General features: G+C 42.7%; 2 protein-coding genes across 3 annotated transcripts in view; one reads left to right on the plus strand and one right to left on the minus strand.

Annotated features, from left to right (window-relative positions):
- ANKRD42 (ankyrin repeat domain 42) overlaps positions 1 to 658 on the plus strand; it is a 28,545-nt gene extending 27,887 nt beyond the window's left edge. Inside the window, exon 12 of the mRNA XM_074983500.1 lies at positions 563 to 658. Coding sequence (XP_074839601.1) covers positions 563 to 658 — 96 coding nt within the window. The remainder of the gene's footprint in view (positions 1 to 562) is intronic.
- CCDC90B (coiled-coil domain containing 90B) lies at positions 583 to 17,932 on the minus strand. Of its 2 annotated transcripts, none has more exons than XM_074983511.1 (9): positions 17,805 to 17,932; positions 11,925 to 12,044; positions 9,576 to 9,679; positions 6,373 to 6,474; positions 4,757 to 4,798; positions 4,611 to 4,682; positions 4,470 to 4,523; positions 3,199 to 3,313; positions 583 to 1,900 (listed from the first exon to the last, which is right to left on the minus strand). In XM_074983511.1, the coding sequence occupies exons 1-9, from the start codon at positions 17,899 to 17,901 to the stop codon at positions 1,845 to 1,847; spliced, it is 762 nt and encodes a 253-aa protein (XP_074839612.1). In that variant the 5' UTR covers positions 17,902 to 17,932; the 3' UTR covers positions 583 to 1,844. The 2 variants fall into 2 exon arrangements, with proteins under 2 accessions (XP_074839612.1, XP_074839621.1); XM_074983520.1 differs by lacking the exon at positions 17,805 to 17,932 and adding an exon at positions 15,518 to 15,579.
- Between the last annotated feature and the right edge of the window lie 22 nt (positions 17,933 to 17,954).

Genomic DNA, 17,954 nt, shown 5'->3' on the forward strand with positions numbered 1-17,954 from the left:
CAGTAACTTCACAGACAGAGGTGTAGACACTTCTTCCACTGCATTTTCAAATCCACTGCTACATCAGCCAAAAGGGTCTTTTCTAGGTTTCACACTGCTATGCTCCACTACCAGTCTCTGCTGCCTCTAACCCAGGGGTGAGCAAACTTTTTACATCAGGCCCCACTTTTTGTCCCTACAATTAGCAGGGATTTCCCAACCTGTCTAATGTAATCCAGACAGACAGACATTTTGGTTATGTTCGTATGAAAATCCCCTTTTCAGCACATGTAAGAAATGAAGACTGTAGAATGTAATAACTTTATCATTCTGTATATAAATGTGAATACACACACATAGAAACAGTAATATATTTCAACATTTTTAATGAGATGGATGAGCCTGAGACTCAGCAGCTAATCATGCTACGTGCCCCCTTATGGTCCTGGCTGTTACCATATTTCTTATCATGTAAGACAACATTTTGAGCGTATTTGAAGGGATATGTGATTTAAAATCCTCTCTTGCTGTGGAAGATGTAGGTGAGTGACTGCAGTTTAATGACTTTATATTCTTGTTTTAGGAAAGCGAGACTGCCTCTGATTTTGATAAAGAGAAAAGGAAAATGAAGAAAAAGCCACCATGGAGCCCTGGTGGTGTATTTGTGAGACGATACTGAGATGCAAATGGAAAACTGCTGTTCTACATCCATCTTTGTCAGCTTGGCAGACAGAATTAGAGGAGGACATTCACTCAGGAAATGCAGCATTCTGCAATAATGTCAGGGCAGGGCCATATTAGACAATATTGGCATTAGATAAACAACAAGCATTATCTTTTATTCCTTTCCAAAAGTTGTTTATACAAAAGTCACATTCTGGCATGTCACTAGATCCTGACACAGGTAGAAGGCAAGCCGCAAGACATTACATATATGCGCATATAGTATATTTGCAGCTTAATGCTTTACAGCAGGTATTGTTTCTGATCCAGATTCTGCTTTCAGGTAAAAGGTGTGGACCACAATGGCGAATTCTGTCCCTCCAGCAATGGGAAGGAGTGAAAAGTCAACCTCTGTTTTGTTCAGGGAGTTATAGATACACATTGCCAATGTGACATTTCCCCACAGATAAGGAAAATAAGAAAAATTCTTCACTCATTTGGCTGTATGGGTAGAGAAAACTATCAAAGAAAGGATGGGTAATTTTAGTCTTATAGCTACTGATTATTCAGAACCCATATAAGTCAGTTTTATGCTGGGAAAGGGATCCTTTGACTTTATTTCAATGGTTTTTAAACAGGTAGTAGACATACCCCAAACTCAGAAGGGGAGAGAAGTGGGATGGAACACATGTGCAGTTCCCATAGTTTACAATGCACAGGACTCTCAGTAGGATCTATTTAGGTCTGACAGTAACATCCCCCCTTGATCTTTTGTAGGACACTGCCTTACATTTGGTCACATAAGATGGCAAACACTTTTCCTTGGTGGGGTTGTCAGAGTGGGATAAGTGTTCATGAGAACAAAACTTTTCCAGAATTAATCATGGGATATGTTTCGGTTCCTATGCCACAAAACTTTTTGATTTAATGTAAAGAGATTCAGTGTTTCTCCTATATAAGGCTTTTAAAAAAGGCCACTGAGGACTCCATTAGAAGTCAAAGAAAGGTTTCCATATTCTTCTGTTATTGCCCATACCTATTTTGACCTTTCAGTATACAATATTTCTGGGGACATTAAGTATCAATATAAGAACAAAGGCACTAAGAATATTCCCAATAACAAACAGCATGACCTAACAGATGTTCCATGATCAGGGCAGCCTTTTCTTCCTCCGTCTGCAGTGCAGGAGTTCCATTAGTGTCTATTTCCAAAACCTATAAAATCCCAGTGCTATTGCTAGGCAAGTAAAAACAGAAGCTGTAACAAGAAAGGAAATAATTATCATAAAACTCAACATCACCTTGTGTTACATGCAAAGATAAAATAATCTGCTCGAGATTGTACTGTGTTTTAGAAGTTCTCATCTCTAAGTTTCAAACCTTTCTGATTAGGACAGTAGTACAGAAACTTTTTTAGAAATTGGGACAGTTAAGACAAATTTTCATTACACAATTAAAAAAATTTCAAACAGAGCAATCAAAGAACAATATACACATCTGGTATAATGTTGGCATAGCTAAGTGCAGACTGTGTGAAATCTGAACAATTTTTCTTTCTATATTAGTTGAACCAGCAGTTTAACAAATGTTAAAACAATATTTAGTTCTTGTTATTAAATTTGCTTTCTGACTTCCACAATTGTTGGTTATTTCCCTTTCATCCACCTTCAATTCAGCGTAATTTCCCCTATCTACAGGGAGATTGGGATATTAATTTTATCTAAACTTAATTTGTTTTCTTTAAAGCTTACGTAAATGACCAAATAGAAAGCATGTTTTTCTGAAAGTTTATATGAGAAGTTTACTGCTGCTTGTAGTTAAGGTCAAGATCCCCTTATATATCAATACATCCCTGCAATATAAAAGTCATAAGTTTTTAAGACTTTTTAGAGCAAACCAACTCACAGTATCACCACACCCCAGAATATACCACTTCACTCCCTACAAACTTGCTTTAAGGTCCAAGACAATTCATATGTGGCGGAGGAGGGCCCAAAATGGTTTTCAGTGGGGGCACCTCTGAAGCTAGGATGAATGTCACAGGACTAAGATAAAGGAAGCAATTTTTATATCCTGTACTTATGCCTCCTCTATCCCAAATTTGGGCCCAATTGTGATCCCGCTAAAGTCAGTGATAAACCCCCTCAGGTTTTCTGTGGACCAATGGTCTCACACCAAATAATCCCCTTTTAAGCTATGAAAAAGCTAAATGAGGTGTCTCGTAGTAGAACAAATGACCTCTTGACCTCCCTTTGTTTCAAAGGTTCCCATCTTGATCCCTTGTCATACCCAATTTGAGACTAAACTCTTTAACTTAGAGGCCACATCTTTAATGTCTTCTTGAGAGGTACATCTATGGTCTTTTCTTTAGAATTATGTATATACAGATGTTCATTTTGTTTGCTGACCATGTTTTAACATGAAATAATTCAGGAATGATGACCAGGCTACAGAAGGAGCTTTCCAAGAACTAGGCTTCCTAAAACCCATTCTTTGAATGCAATGTTTTATTTCTGAAACACACTACTCTAATAATGCCCCTCCCTGCAAACATACCTGCCAAATAACGTATCGTGTCCAGTTTATTCGATTCCATTAGAGTTTTTAAGGAGGCTATTTCGGTATCAATTTTATTACTGATTTCTGTGATGGCACTGTTGGTACTCGAATCCTGAAATACATTACAAAACATGGCATATCTCTGGGTCTCTACTACTGTTCCCTCAATATAAAAACCAGCTATGCTACATAAAGAGAAAAATCCATTTAAATGAAAAACTCTTGAATAAATGTGTTGTCTATACATGAGCTTAGAACATCAGCAGAGCAGTATGTGATATAAGTGAAGAGAGCTTTTAAAAGGGAGTAGCAAAGAAAAAGCTAAAATTCAGTTCAACGTGGATTTCTGTGTCAAATGCCCAAACTAATCTGTCTATGAGGAGCATTTAACATGTTCACATATTTTGATTAACTTTTACAAAATATTTCCTGCCCTTTCCACAAACTGCCTTGTGAGTTCAGACTCATGTCCCATTTTGTCTAACATTCTGCCCCAATGATTCTTCATTGAAAGGCATAAACTCGATAGTGGACAAGTAACAATCCATCCAAAAGAGGAAATGTTTTCCTAACTCTGGTCAGTTTGCAACTGGCTATGTCCAAAGCTACAGAGTTTATATCTTGTGTTATGCTGTCTACCTAGCACTGACCCTGATTTGGCACGTTACACCTCTTCTAACCCTCATTAACCAGACAGACTAATTTCATCGCTCACATAGCACATTTAAGACTTTCTATGGAGGATTACTGGTTACAATATATGCACAATACATATCAGGAAAATAACCACAGTTAGAGAATTAATTAATTTCTACATATTTTACCAGGAAAATGTCATAGAATACATTCTGTATCAGTTTAACTGTAACGCTGACCATATTTAAGCACCTAAAGCAAAAGTGGCCTGATTTTCTCTGAAGTGCAGAGTACCCGTAAGTTCCATTAGAAATATTATGGAAGAAGTGGGAAGTTAGCACCGATGTGCAATACAAACATGTGAGAAGCTGAAGAACTGAATCATATGGAAAATGCTGGTGTTAGCAGATACAGAGAACATAGAGAATGGGGAGGTTTTGACAGGAAAGGTTGGGGCACTTTTGGCCGTGTGGAGTTTGGTGAGAAAAAAACCTGGGAAGGAACTATAAAAACAGGCTAATGAATGACTGGATGAATGACAGGATGAAGGGGGTTACACCAGGTGTGGAGAGGCAGATCTATGAGCCACCAAGCTAATTGTCAATTATCAACATAGAATAGCTCTTACTCACTTTTTTATGAAACTCTGTAGTTGCTTCCATGAGATTCTTTTCCTGATCTGTGAACTATAAATGAAGAAGAGGGGAGACTTTACAGCCTCAGTAATGCAATACAGCAGCCAATTGAAAGAGAAATCTCTAAAATCAGCTTACCATATCTGTCACTCTGCTCCTTTCCAGATTGATGTCCAGCTTATTATCAGCTCTGATTTTACTAGTTTCATTCTTCAGAAATAAAGGTAAAACAATTATACACTTCCCTAAATATTAGACTTTATAGGTACTTGCTGTTCACTTACCATTAGCTGCTGTTTAACTTGATCCAACTCAATTTTCATTTTCTAGGTTAAAAGCAAAAAGATAATTTTACAGACTTAGTAAATGACTAACTATTTTAGCTGGAAAGTGAGACCAGTGCTACCACATATTATTTCTTAAACTGAGTCACTGAATATAATGGTATTTCAGAAATAAATCTTTTTATGTATGGACCCATCTGTCCCAAATTGAACATACGAATACTACACAAACAAACAGTCCTGTAGCATATTACAGCCTAACAAATTTATTCGGTAATGAGGTTTTGTAGGTAAGACCCACTTCTTCAGATTATTGCTGTAGACAATTAGACTTCAGGGTCTATATGCCTGTTGGGGGAGAGGGAATGGGGGAGGAACGAAGGGGGAAAAATGGTTATTTGTCACTAGCAGGACCAGTAGATGAAGCAAATTACGTTAAGTGGGATGTGTGCCATTCCTGAGAATATCAAAGGTGGGGAAATTGCCCTTGTAATGCATAATGATACATGCCACCATTTGCTGGCAATGTCCTTCTGCCATGCATGTTGGACAAACTGGACAGTCTGTGTGCCAAAGGATGAATGGACATAAATTTGAAATCAGGTACTGGAATACCTATAAGGAAACACACTAACTGCACTGGACATTAAATAATGAACTTAAAAGTAGCCAGTCATCTACAAGAGGATTTTACCACAAGATTACAGAGGGAAGACATCAGAGTTGGAATTCATTTGCAAATTTGACACATTTAAACTAGGCCTTCACAGAGATCTCAATTATCTTATGCATTACAAGGATAATTTCCCTGCCTTTGATATTCTCAGGAATGGCACACATCCTATTTAACTTTATTTGCTTCATCTATGGGTCCAAGTAGTGACAGGTAACCCCTTCCCCACTCCTGTGTCCCCCTACGCCTGCTATAAAAACCTAATTTACTTCGATAATCTGAAGTGCATCTGACCCATGAAAGCTCATTACCAGATACTATTGTTAGTTTTTAAGGTGCTACAGAACTTGTTATTTGTGAAGCTACAGACTAACACAGCTACCCGCTGAAGCTAATATTAGTGCAAAGTCTACTATCAAGCATGTCTTACATTTAGATCTGTTGGAAATTTGATTAAATTTGATCATCAATGCCTATGGATAGTTATAAGCATCCTGTCATTCTGAATGTTGGCTCATATGTTCTCAGAGTAGTGAACACACATCCATAACACACAAAATTCTCTCAGGAACAGGAAAGTGAAGTAAAAATATCTATTTCACCAACTTTATTGAATTACGTGCATCAAAGAGCTACATACTTTTCTCATATTGAATAATGGTAATGGCCTTAAAGGAAAGTACATCAGACGTTAAAGGATTAAAATATAGGTTTGTTTTCTTCTGGGAAAATTGTGTGAATCTGAATTCCAAATTTAAGTTTATATGAACAAAAAACACGCTATGTAAAAGGCAGAGTCACAGACTTAATTTTTAAGGGACAAGAAAACAAAGCTTTCAGCAGTGATGAAAGTATCAGTGATTTTTGGAACAAATTATTTAGATACAAGACTACTCAAAATATTTTGCAATTTTTCTGTTCATTTATAAAGATCCATTAGTACCTCATTCTCTGCTCTCAGGTTAGCAAATTCACTTTTCTCCAGGATTACCATATCTTTCCGAATAGAGTCCAAGTGTGCCATTATCTGCTGTAGAGTTATTTCCTAAGAAATAACATAGTAATCACTGAGAACTGCTAAGAAATGCCAAGACCTTTTCAAACATTGCATTTCAACAGGGAAAAACAGTCTTGCTGAGGTCACAGAAAGCAAAAATCTGTTGTGCATGAAAATCATTAACAGGCGACTGTCAGGCATAAAATAAACAACAAAATATAAAGTTGCAGTAACAGACAATGAAAAGCTGAAACTTTATCAAGGGATTCAGAACCATTACTTTTGCTGTTCTATCAAATAATTCTAAAAATAAGACAGAAAAGCTGTAAGTATTTGATGCATGCAGTTGTTCAATAAAATAGATCAATACGCCCTAACTGAACCTTCAATCACCACTTCCTTTTGATGGCCCATATAAATAAGCTGACAGTCTCAGTGAAATTCCTAGTACACATCATCACGTTTAGCACAGATGTGACCTCACTGCTAAGGATTGTCCGAGAGGCCAAGGACTGAATGAGTATGGATACCAAATTGTGCTTTCACTTCAATGTGACAAGGCACATTGGCAAGGCATTGTAGGAAACCTCACTGACTCACCTGTTGCGTAAGCAGAGGTCAGCTTCTAGCACTATCAAGTTATCACCTTTCACAAGCACTAAATTCATTTCAATTTGGGGAGTTAACTCTCCTCAATTCAGGGAGTTAACCCTCCTCAATTCCAATTAAAACTTACAGTAGACCCTCAGGAGGTATGAACACCAGAATTACAAACTGACCAGTCAAACACATGCTTCCTTTGGAACTGGAAGTACAGTCATGAAGCAGCAGAAAACCCCACACACCAAAAAAAGCACAAACACAGTTGTGTTAAAAGTAAATTACTAAGTAGCTACAAACATGTAAGAATTATGAACAACCTCAACTCCCGAATACACAACTCTTAGGTTCTACTGTACCTACAATTGAGCCTGAGCACACTCCCATTAAAGTCAATAGAAAATCGTGTCTGATCCCTGCTCTGTTGAGCACACTTTGGCTACATCTAAGTGAGAGGTTGTTTCCGGCAAACCTGGGCTTTTGTCAGCAAAACCTGTGGAGCACCTACATGCAAAACGTGCTTTGTCGACAGTCCATCAGCAAAACTTGGCACGTCTGCCTGCAGAGTTATACCTCTCCCTGTGTAGGTACAATCCCTTTCTTGACAGTTTCCTGTCAACGTAACTACCATGTAGATACTTTGGGGCCCGTTTGTGAACAGACAGGGCATCTAGTTCACCAGGCAACCCTGTCTGCAGAGCTTCCAGTCAGCTGTTCTGTCGAGAGAGGGCCAGACAGTCTGGCTGCTCTCTGTCGACAGAGCGGATTGCTTTTTCAATCTGCTTTTATGTGTAGACACAATCTGTCAACAGAAGTTTTGCTGGGACATCCTTTCCAACAGTCACTTCTGTTGACAGATGCTTCTCGTGTAGATGTAGCCATAATGTTAATTTCCCACAACTTCTTTCAGTACTTCCAGGCTGTGTCTACATTACCACCTTCCTTCGAAGGAAGGATGGTAATGAGGCTGTTCGAAGTTTACTAATGAAGTGCTGCCACGCACAGGAACAACTTCATTAAGCAAATTCCCTGCTGGGCAACTCCAAAGTTTTAAACTTCGAAGTACCAGCATGCATCTAGCTGTGGAGTAAGGGGACTTTGAAGATGCCCCAGCACTTCGAAGTACTGGCAGGTGCGCTGCGGCTAGACGCGTGCTAGTACTTCGAAGCTGCCGCGCGGGGGGAAGGAAGAGAGGGAGCGCACGGAATTTGCTTAATGAAGTGCTGCCTATGCACGGCAGCACTTCAATTAGTAAACTCTGAACAGCCTCATTGCCATCCTTCCTTCGAAGTAAGGTGGTAATGTAGACACAGACCTAATGTGTTTTTGTTTGGATCTATTATCTCCATAGCTCAAGTCAAAATACTCAGCCTCAGAATTTTTAAATGGAACATTCAGTAATCTACACCACATCTGGGATCGAGGTGTTAGACAAGGTACATTCATCTTTGTTTAGCTGCAGCAAAGTCTCAAAACCAGCAGGGTTTGCACATTAATTAAAAAAACAACAAGAAAAATAAGTTCTTGGGTTCCCCTTTACTGCCCTGATTTAGTTATTCGTAGCAAACTTCTCAAAAATTAAAACAAACATAACTAGGGAAAAATTGGCTGGCAATAAAACTCCATGACTTAATAATGGAAAATTAATTTGTGCTTAACTGCATAATATTCCTGAATGTAAGTGTTGCATAAATCTCAGCCTAGTGTCTTCTTGTTTAACTAAACTACTATTTTGTATCAGTCTAGTTACACTGGTTGAGTTGTCTACTTTGAAAAGAAAAGTAAAATTCTTTTGATCTTTTTACTTTCATACATTTGTTATGATGAAATTAATTACCTTCTCACATACCTCCAGACACATTAAATTATTTGACTGGCTAACAGCAACCACATGATTTTATAAGAACTAGCTTGAACCTAGAAACTTAAAAGACAACCAATATGACTTTTGCATGAAGTATCAGTGTATGTTTGAACTGTTTAAAGGAACAATCCTAAGAGCCAAATATGCAGAGTGAAGATCATCGTGAACCAGTTTTGTTGGTTTTTAATTTAGCAACAAGCAATCCACAAAGACAAATGGTGTATATCTATACTGCTGTTAAAAGACACAGGCTACTTTCTGATGCCTAAAGCATCCGTATCATGATCAAATATCAGGATAATCTTCTCTGAAATTCACTTCCTGTCCTAAACTGTTGTGCAAGGTTTCACTAGGTTGTGGTTTGCTCTCTCTCACCCCAAGACAGCCCTTCCATAGCAGATGAAGCAATCGCTGCATAGCATTTGTATATCCTTACTTTTGGAAAGGCTGTTTGGTTCCTGTGGAAGATATTTTAGTAATGCAAGGTATCACTTTCCCACTATCTCAAATTTTAGGTCAGCTAGGATTTTAGAAAAATCTGTGTCCGTAAAGTGTGCACTATGTGAGTTCTCATCCTTAAGGCATGAAAATATGTACTAATATATTTTATAAAGTACCATTTGTGTTTATGATGCTTCATGGACATATAAAATGACAAGGTAATTACACATAGTTGATTTGTTACCTGCTGAGCTTGGGTCACCATATCCTTATAGACTGTGTCTAGGCTAACATTTGACGAAGTAGCTAATGCGGATACAATGGTCTCTGCTTGTTCTTTACTAAAACCTGGAAGACATAGTTGAAGAATGATAGGTGAAAATTAAATGAAAAATTGTATGGAAAGACAAGCAAAAGCTAGACTATAAGCATAAAGCTCAGTATGCAGGTATAAAGATATGTTACAAGTCACACTGCCAGTGACATGGATTAATCCTCCAAACTACCAGAACTTTTAAGATTACTAACAACTTTTCAAAATTCTCAACTTTTGCAGCTTTGAATCTGAAATGGATCCTTTATATTCTGAGTATACAAAACCCAAAGACCTTTCTGCAGGTACAGCACATAATAAGAGCATAATCTGCAACCTGTTCAATTGCCACAGACTATTTAGCTTTTAATAAGTATTTTCTCATAAATACTATCTAATAAACCAAGTTTATCTTTTGCTACAGAGTGTGCATCCTAGGGGAAAAAATGACTGGAAGTAGTAAAGGAATCCTACATAATAGACCCACATCCTTTGTAGCGAATTCAGACTTGGCATAAGCATGTGAAACACTGCTGACTTCAAGAGCACTGCAACTGTTTATATCAGTCCAAAATCCAACCTTTGGGACTTCTACTTAACCAGTAGTATGTATGTAGTTTGGTGTGGTTCTAAAGCTTTAGCTTCCCCTGGAGTCTCAGGTTTTTTTTTTAAACTAGCTCATTTTTCTAATAAACAGTCCAATCCATACCCACAGTGCATGGAATTTCTGAGAATGTAATTAAATCTAATTGTACTGTAAATACTTGATACTGGAAGGAGGATGGACTCAAGAGGTCTCATCCCTCCTTTACAGTCTATGAATTCTATATTTAGAGCCTGATCACTGTAATACCTGTTCTCGAATGTAAGTAAATACCATATCAAAGATGAGAGAAAAACACAAAAGAGAAATCATAAAGTTCACATAAATCTTAGAAGACAGCAATGCCACATAGGTGACATGCAAGATGAATCAATTTTGAGTCCCGTGGCAGACTATATGAGATATGCTATAAAAGAACAAGATCAGACAAAATAGATTCAGTATCTTAGATCTTTCATTGAATCATAATGATCAACATTACTTTTATATAACCTAAATTTGAGACCTAACTTGATCTGAGCAAATTTTAACAATATTTAACAAAAATCATATTTTTCTTTTAAAAATATTCCCATACAATTTTCATTAGTTAGATTTAAGCATTCTTCTGAAGTGAATCCCTGACACTGCAATATCATACTAACATAGAATTAAATTGATTTTTAGTGGTTCGATTTTGTCTAACCTGAATGAAATGAAAATATAAACCAAAAGGATAAGTGGGGAAAAGGTCTTTTTTTTTTTAAAAATTTTAGTTTCAATAAATAAAGGATCTATTAGTAACTGGTAGAATGAATCAGTATTTTACTAGATTATTTTAACAGGACCATGACAATTCTTTAAATTTTCATAGTACTTTACACTTACACAGTGCAATTAAAGTTCTCTGATGGAAGGTACTGTATAAAAGCTTCCACACAAAATTTAGGATAAGTACATTATAGATGTAAATACTGTTTTAAAAAGTTAACCATATGAATCGTGTCTACACTAGCCCCTTCCTTTCGAAAAGGGCATGGTAATGAGCGAGGTTGGAAGATGCTAATGAGGTGCTGCCATGAATATGCAGCACATTATTAGCATACCGGTGGCTGCGGCAATTCAAAAGTGCCACTTTCGAATCACGTGCCACCCGCGTAGATTGGCTGGTTCTTTTGAAAGGCCTCCCCATCTACGAAAGCCCCTTATTCCTGTTTGGTTTTAGGAATAAGGGGCTTTCGAAGACTGGAGCGTCCTTTTGAAAGGCCCCGTCTATACAGGCAGCATGTGATTCAAAAGCGGCACTTTTGAGTTGCTGCAGCCGCAATTATGCTAATGAGGCACTGCATATTCATATCAGCGCTTCATAAGCATCTTCCGACCTCACTCATTACCATTCACTTTTGAAAGGAAGGGGCTAGTGTAGACGTAGCCATAAAGTTTCAATGATTTAAAACATTCCTGTTAAAAGGCTAACCAATTAAAAGGCTAAAGACTAACGTTTACTGGTCAACATTTTACATCCCGAAAGTACACGTTACTTTACTGAATTTATTTTTATGGCCATATAGACAATACTCCACATGGGACACTTCCATTTGCAATGTAGTAGCTAGTAACAGATATCCATAACCCCTTCAAACTTATGGGAAAGTAACAGTGTGATTTACTTGAGTCACTTAATAGGTATTGCTCACCATGCATTTCTAGCTCTTGTACCAAGACATGGGTATCAAAGGTTAGTTTTCTCTGTTCCAATGGAGTTATTTCAACTCTTCTCACATCGTACGATGTCATGGGGGCCGTGGCTGCAAAACCTGAAAAAGTTGTTTACTCATAAAGAAGTTGTTTACTTTCATTTCCTTATTAAATTTTATCCTACAATGTAATAACATGAAAGAGCTTTGACCGCAAAAGCAGGACTCCAGTGCACTAATACATGTAAGACAAAGAGCATTGGTCTTCCCTCAATGGCTCCATTATAAAGCAGAGGGAAGTAGTCAGCCCAGCCAGCACTTTTTCCTGCCCTAAAATGTTTAAATTGTGTCATTGGACAAACATTAGGACCCCAAACAACAATCTCAAATTCCAGTTTCCAAGGTAGAGAGACTTGTGCTACCACCAGGCTTCTGGGTATACTAATATCTTTACTATTAAAAGAAAGTATTTATATTAAGTTTCTATTTTTAAAAGTGTAACTGTTCTAAGGTACCCAAAACAAAATGGGTTGTACAGCAGACCGTCTGTTAGAAAATAACACACCCACAAGCTGCATTCTTCACACTGACTTCTTCCCCAGCACCCTATTGGCAAAGAGATCACATATCGTAGTAATACATAAAATGGGGATGCTATGTAAATAAAAATCACCAAAAATTATGCAGTCTCATTGCTTGAGAAAAATTTACTGGTTCATTAACTTAACCAATTCAGCAACATATTTTGCCACATGATTTTAACACCTAATATATCTCAGATTGGTTGAGTTCAAAACTGATATTGACAATGTGAAAGATGGCATCTCACAGGATAAAAAGCACTGGGATTTGACATTTTAACTGTTCTTGTGATTCACCCATGACTACATCTCTAATTTCTTACACGTTTTTCACTCCTCTGTGCATCTCCTTCGCTAAACTGTTTCAAATACAGCAAGCTGTCCCAAACTGGGAGGGTTACATTCCTGAAAACCCCTCTGGTAAGGGAATTTGCAGTACAAGAACTTAAGAGCTAATGGCAAAAATAGGATTGAAGGACCTGTGAAAACCCTGCACAGGCTACCCGGAGAGGGACAGCTCAGTGGTATGAGCATTGGCCTTGTAAACCCACAGTTCTGAGCTCAGTCACTGAGGAGGCCATTTGTGGTCTGGGGCAACTAGATTTAAAAAAAAACAAAACTGTCAGTGGGGGAGTGCTTGAGCCTGCTGAGAGGGGACTAGACTTGATGACCTCTTGAGGTGCCTTCCAGCTCTACAAGATGTGTGTATCTCCTTATATTTATTTACTGCCAGCTCGATTCTCCAGGTTGTCAAAGTAATTTTGAATTCAAACCTCCTCCTCCAACATGCTGGCACATGCCCCACCCCACATACTACTTATCAATTCTCACATGCTACTGAGCTCGACTACCTCCTTCTGCTCTGCCGGTAAGGCCATCCTTCTCAGTCAACTAATTTTACATCCAAACAAGCACTTTCCTGCTTTCTCACTGCCCTTCATGCCTACAAGGAAATTCCCCAAAAAATCTGAATAGCCACCTCAGCATCTGCCTTCAAAAGTGTTCCTGCAGTGAAGCCACCAAAACCACCACCCCACAACAAAACCTAAACTGCAGTTTGACGGTTACTGCTGACAATCATGCTGACCAGTGTTATCTCAGTGTACAGCCCCATAATCTCCTGTTGCCTCTACTGTACATTTGGACTAGTGTTCCCTCTAAACTGTGCAGACACTTGACAGGCCCCATGCAGGGGCTTAGGATTGCTGCACATGGAGCTTCTGTGGCTGGGGGAGAGACCCTTCTCCCTAGATGTGGCAGCTCCCTGGTGGGGCTGGAGGACCACCAGCAGGAAGCTGCTATGGCCAGAGGAGAGGTGCCTTTTCGAAGTTCTTCCTCCAGTGTCTTGTAGACAGGAGGTGCTCCTCCTCCAGCCCAGCCCAGCTTCACCATGGGCAGAGAGGTGCCTCCCATCTGGCTGGGAGCTGCTGCAGTGAGAGAGGACTGGGAAGAGCCTGTACACCAAACTCCTCATCCCCAGCCTCATCCCAGAGCCTGTGTCCCTGTGAACCCTCTCCCACACTCCAAACTGCTGAGCCCCACCCCCACCATAGATTTTTCATGTACAGAATGAATTTTGTTATGTGCACCAATATGAAGGTGATGTGTTGCAAATTATCTCCTTACTGGCACCCATAACAAAACTCATTCTGCACATGGACATAAAAATTAGAGGGAACACTGACTTGGACAGCAAGTTCTCTGTGCTTTTACAGAGCCTAGCACTCTAGAGCTCTCGCCAATGACGGGGGAGTACCTTTGCACTGAGATCAACAATGATGCTGAGCCCCCATGTTTCCTGACAGAGGCTGGTTCTACACTTGTCCCATCCTGTTGAAGGGAGCATGGTAATGAGGCAGTTTGAAGCAGGCTAACGAGGCACTGACATGCATATACAGCACCTCATTAGCATAATGGCAGTCATGTGAATTTCAAAGTGCAGACTTTGAAATGCAGACTAGCAGTGTGGATGGGAGCAGCTTCGAAATAAGCACCCCTCTTCGACATTCCCTTACTCCCAATTTGTTTTGTGGGAGTAAGGGAATGTCGAAGAGGGGTGCTTATTTTGAAGCTGCCCCATGTCCACTGCCAGTCTTCATTTCAAAGTCTACACATTGAAATTTGCATAGTTGCCATTATGTTAATGAGGCACTGGATATGCATATCAGCACCTCATTAGCCTGTTCAAACTGCCTCATTACCACTTCCCTTCCAACAGGAGGAGGCGAGTGACCACACTCCTGTTGGCAGCACTTAAGAACATAAGAACAGCCACACTGAGTCAGACCAAGGGTCCATCCAGCCCAGTAGCCTGTCTGCCCACAGTGGCCAGTGCCAGTGCCCCAGAGGCGGTGGACTGAAGACAATGATCAACTGATTTGTCTCCCGACATCCATCTCCAGCCTCTGACAATCAGAGGCCAGGGACACCATTCCTACCCTTGGCTAATAGCCTTTTATGGACCTAACCTCCATGAATTTATCTAACTCTTTCTTAAATTCTGCTATAGTCCTAGCCTTCACAGTCTCCTCTGGCAAGGAGTTCCACAGGTTAACTATGCGCTGAGTGAAGAACTTTCTTGTATTAATTTTAAACCTGCTATCCATTAATTTCATTTGGTGTCTTCTAGTTCTTGTGTGATGGGCATAAGTAAATAAACTCCTCCTTATTCACCCTTTCCACACCAGTCATAATTTTATATATCTCTACCATGTCCCCCCTCAGTCTCCTCTTTTCTAAACTGAAAAGTCCCAGTCTTTTTAGCCTCTCCTCATTCGGGACCTGTTCCAAGCCCCTAATCATTCTAGTTGTCCTTTTCTGAACCTTTTCCAGTACCAGGATATCTATTTTTTTTTTTTTTTTTTTTTTTTTTTTTTAGGTGAGGAGACCACATCTGTACACAGTATTCAAGATGTGGGCATACCATAGATTTATATGGGGGCAGTAAGATACTCATTTTCTTATTGTCTTATTTTCTATCCCTTTTTAAGTAATACCTAACATCCTATTTACCTTTTTGACTGCCTCTGCACACTGCATGGATGTTTTCAAGGAACAATCCACGATAACTCCAAGGTCTCTTTCCTGATTAGTAAAAGCTAAATTAGCCCCCCATCATATTGTAAGTATAGTTGGGGTTATTTTTGCCAATGTGCATTACCTTACACTTATCCACATTAAATTTCATTTGTCATTTTGTTGCCAAATCACTCAGCTGGGGATTGCTATGAACTTGCCCAGCCAGTGACTCGCATAGCACAGAGTGGGACTGGGAGATGCTGGTAGGAGGGGAAGAGAGGCTCCACCCCACTGAAAAAAAGAAGGCCCCTTAGTGCAGGGCAGATAATGGAGAAATTCACCCTTCCTTCAGGAGTACCTTTCACCATGGTCAGGAGGGGCACAGGGGAGGGACATAGAGTGTCTCCCATGAGGGGGAGGAGCGCAGGCAGGGAGCAACTTTCACATGGGCAGCCACAAGGCAGGGAGGAGGAGTGTTTCTCACTGGGGGGCTGGAGCAGGGATGGGGGGCACCTCTCATGGGGTGGGGAATGGGGTGGTTCAGGGACCGGGGTACAGGGGCAGATGATATCAGCTGTTTCTCATGGAGAGGATGGGCAGGGAGGGGTGTCTCTCATGCGGGAGCTGGGGTGGGGATGCCAGTTGTGTCTCACGAGGGGCACATAGAGGGGTGTCTCTCACGGGAATGGGGGCAAGGAGGGGTGTCTCTCACACGAGCTGGGCAAAAGATGCTGGTTTTGTCTCACGAGGAGCAGGGGCAGAAGACATGGGGTGTCTCTCACGGGGGCTGGGAGCTGAGTGGGGTGTCTCTCATGGGGGGTGGGCAGAGGATGCCGGTTCTCTCACAGGAGGTGGGGGCAGAGGATGGGGGGGTGTCTCTCACAGTGGGTAGGGGCAGGGGATGGGGGTGTCTCTCATGGGGTGGGGGCTGGGCAGCGGATGCCGGTTGTGTCTAATGGGAACTGGGCAGAGGATGCGGGGTGTCTCTCACGGGGGGGGTGGGGGCAGAGATGGGGGGTGTCTCTCATGGGGCATAGGAGCAGCGAGGGGTGTCTCTCACGGTGGGTAGGAGCAGCAAGGGGTGTCTCACGACGGGTGGGGGCAGAGGACGGGGGTGTCTCTCACGGGGCATAGGAGCAGCGAGGGGTGTCTCTCACGGTGGGTAGGAGCAGCGAGGGGTGTCTCACGTGGGTGGGGGCAGAGGACGGGGGGTGTCTCTCACGGCGGGTGGGGGCAGAGGACGGGGGGTAGGAGCAGTGAGGGGTGTCTCACGGGGGGTGGGGGCAGAGGACGGGGGTGGGGGCAGGGAGGGGTGCCTCTCACAGCGGGTGGGGGCAGAGGACAGGAGTGGGGGCAGGGAGGGGTATCTCTCACGGGGGGTGGGGGCAGAGGACGGGAGTGGGGGCAGGGAGGGGTGCCTCTCATGGAGGATGGGGGCAGAGGACGGGGGTGGGAGCAGGGAGGGGTGTCACGGGGGGTGGGGGCAGAGGACGGGGGTGGGGGCAGGGAGGGGTGTCTCACAGGGGATGGGGGCAGAGGACGGGGTGGGGGCAGGGAGGGGTGGCTCTCATGGGGGGTGGGGGCAGAGGACGGGGGGGTGTTTCTCACAGGGGGTGGGAGCACCGAGGGATGTCTCTCACGGGGGGGTGGGGGCAGAGGACGGGGGTGGGGACAGGGAGGGGTGTCTCTCACGGGGGGTGGGGGCAGAGGACGGGAGTGAGGACAGGGAGAGGTCTCTCTCACGGGGGGAGGGAGCAGGGAGGGGTGTCTCACGGGGGGTGGGGGCAGGGAGGGGTGCCTCTCACAGCGGGTGGGGGCAGAGGACAGGGGTGGGAGCAGGGAGGGGAGTCACGGGGGGTGGGGGCAGAGGACGGGGGTGGGGACAGGGAGGGGTGTCTCACAGGGGGTGGGGGCAGAGGACGGGGTGGGGGCAGGGAGGGGTGCCTCTCATGGGGGGTGGGGGCAGAGGACGGGGGGGTGTTTCTCACGGGGGGTGGGGGCAGAGGACGGGGGTGGGGGCAGGGAGGGGTGTCTCTCACGGGGATGGGGGCAGACGACAGGGGGTGGGGGCAGGGAGGGGTGTCTCTCACGGGGGGTGGGGCCAGAGGACGGGGGTGGGGGCAGGGAGGGGTGTCTCTCACGGGGGTGGGGGCAGACGACAGGGGGTGGGGGCAGGGAGGGGTGTCTCTCACGGGGGGTGGGGGCAGACGACAGGGGGTGTCTCTCACGGGGCGACAGGCAGGCGCAGACGGACGCTCTCTACGCAGCAGGCGTCTCTCACCTCTCCTCGCGGCCGGCAGCAAAGCGCCCCAGGGCGGGCCCGGCCGGGAGCCGCCCCCCCAGGCCAGGAACCACCGACCTAGCCCGCTGCCCCTCATCCGGCTCCCGCACGCCGCGTACCCCAGTAGCAGTCCCACCGGCGCTTCCGGCG

Source organism: Carettochelys insculpta, chromosome 1 (genome assembly GCF_033958435.1).
Source record: "Carettochelys insculpta isolate YL-2023 chromosome 1, ASM3395843v1, whole genome shotgun sequence".
Classification (NCBI taxonomy): Eukaryota; Metazoa; Chordata; order Testudines; family Carettochelyidae; genus Carettochelys; species Carettochelys insculpta.

Excerpts from the sequence above, each read along its gene's own strand:
- CCDC90B (XM_074983511.1), bottom strand. The coding sequence starts at position 17,901 with ATGAGGGGCAGCGGGCTAGGTCGGTGGTTCCTGGCCTGGGGGGGCGGC. Across the intron at positions 4,683-4,756 it reads AAGTTAAACAGCAGCTAATG|AATGAAACTAGTAAAATCAG; the intron begins GTAAGTGAACAG and ends TTATTTCTGAAG. Across the intron at positions 1,901-3,198 it reads CACGATACGTTATTTGGCAG|CTTCTGTTTTTACTTGCCTA; the intron begins GTATGTTTGCAG and ends TTCTTGTTACAG.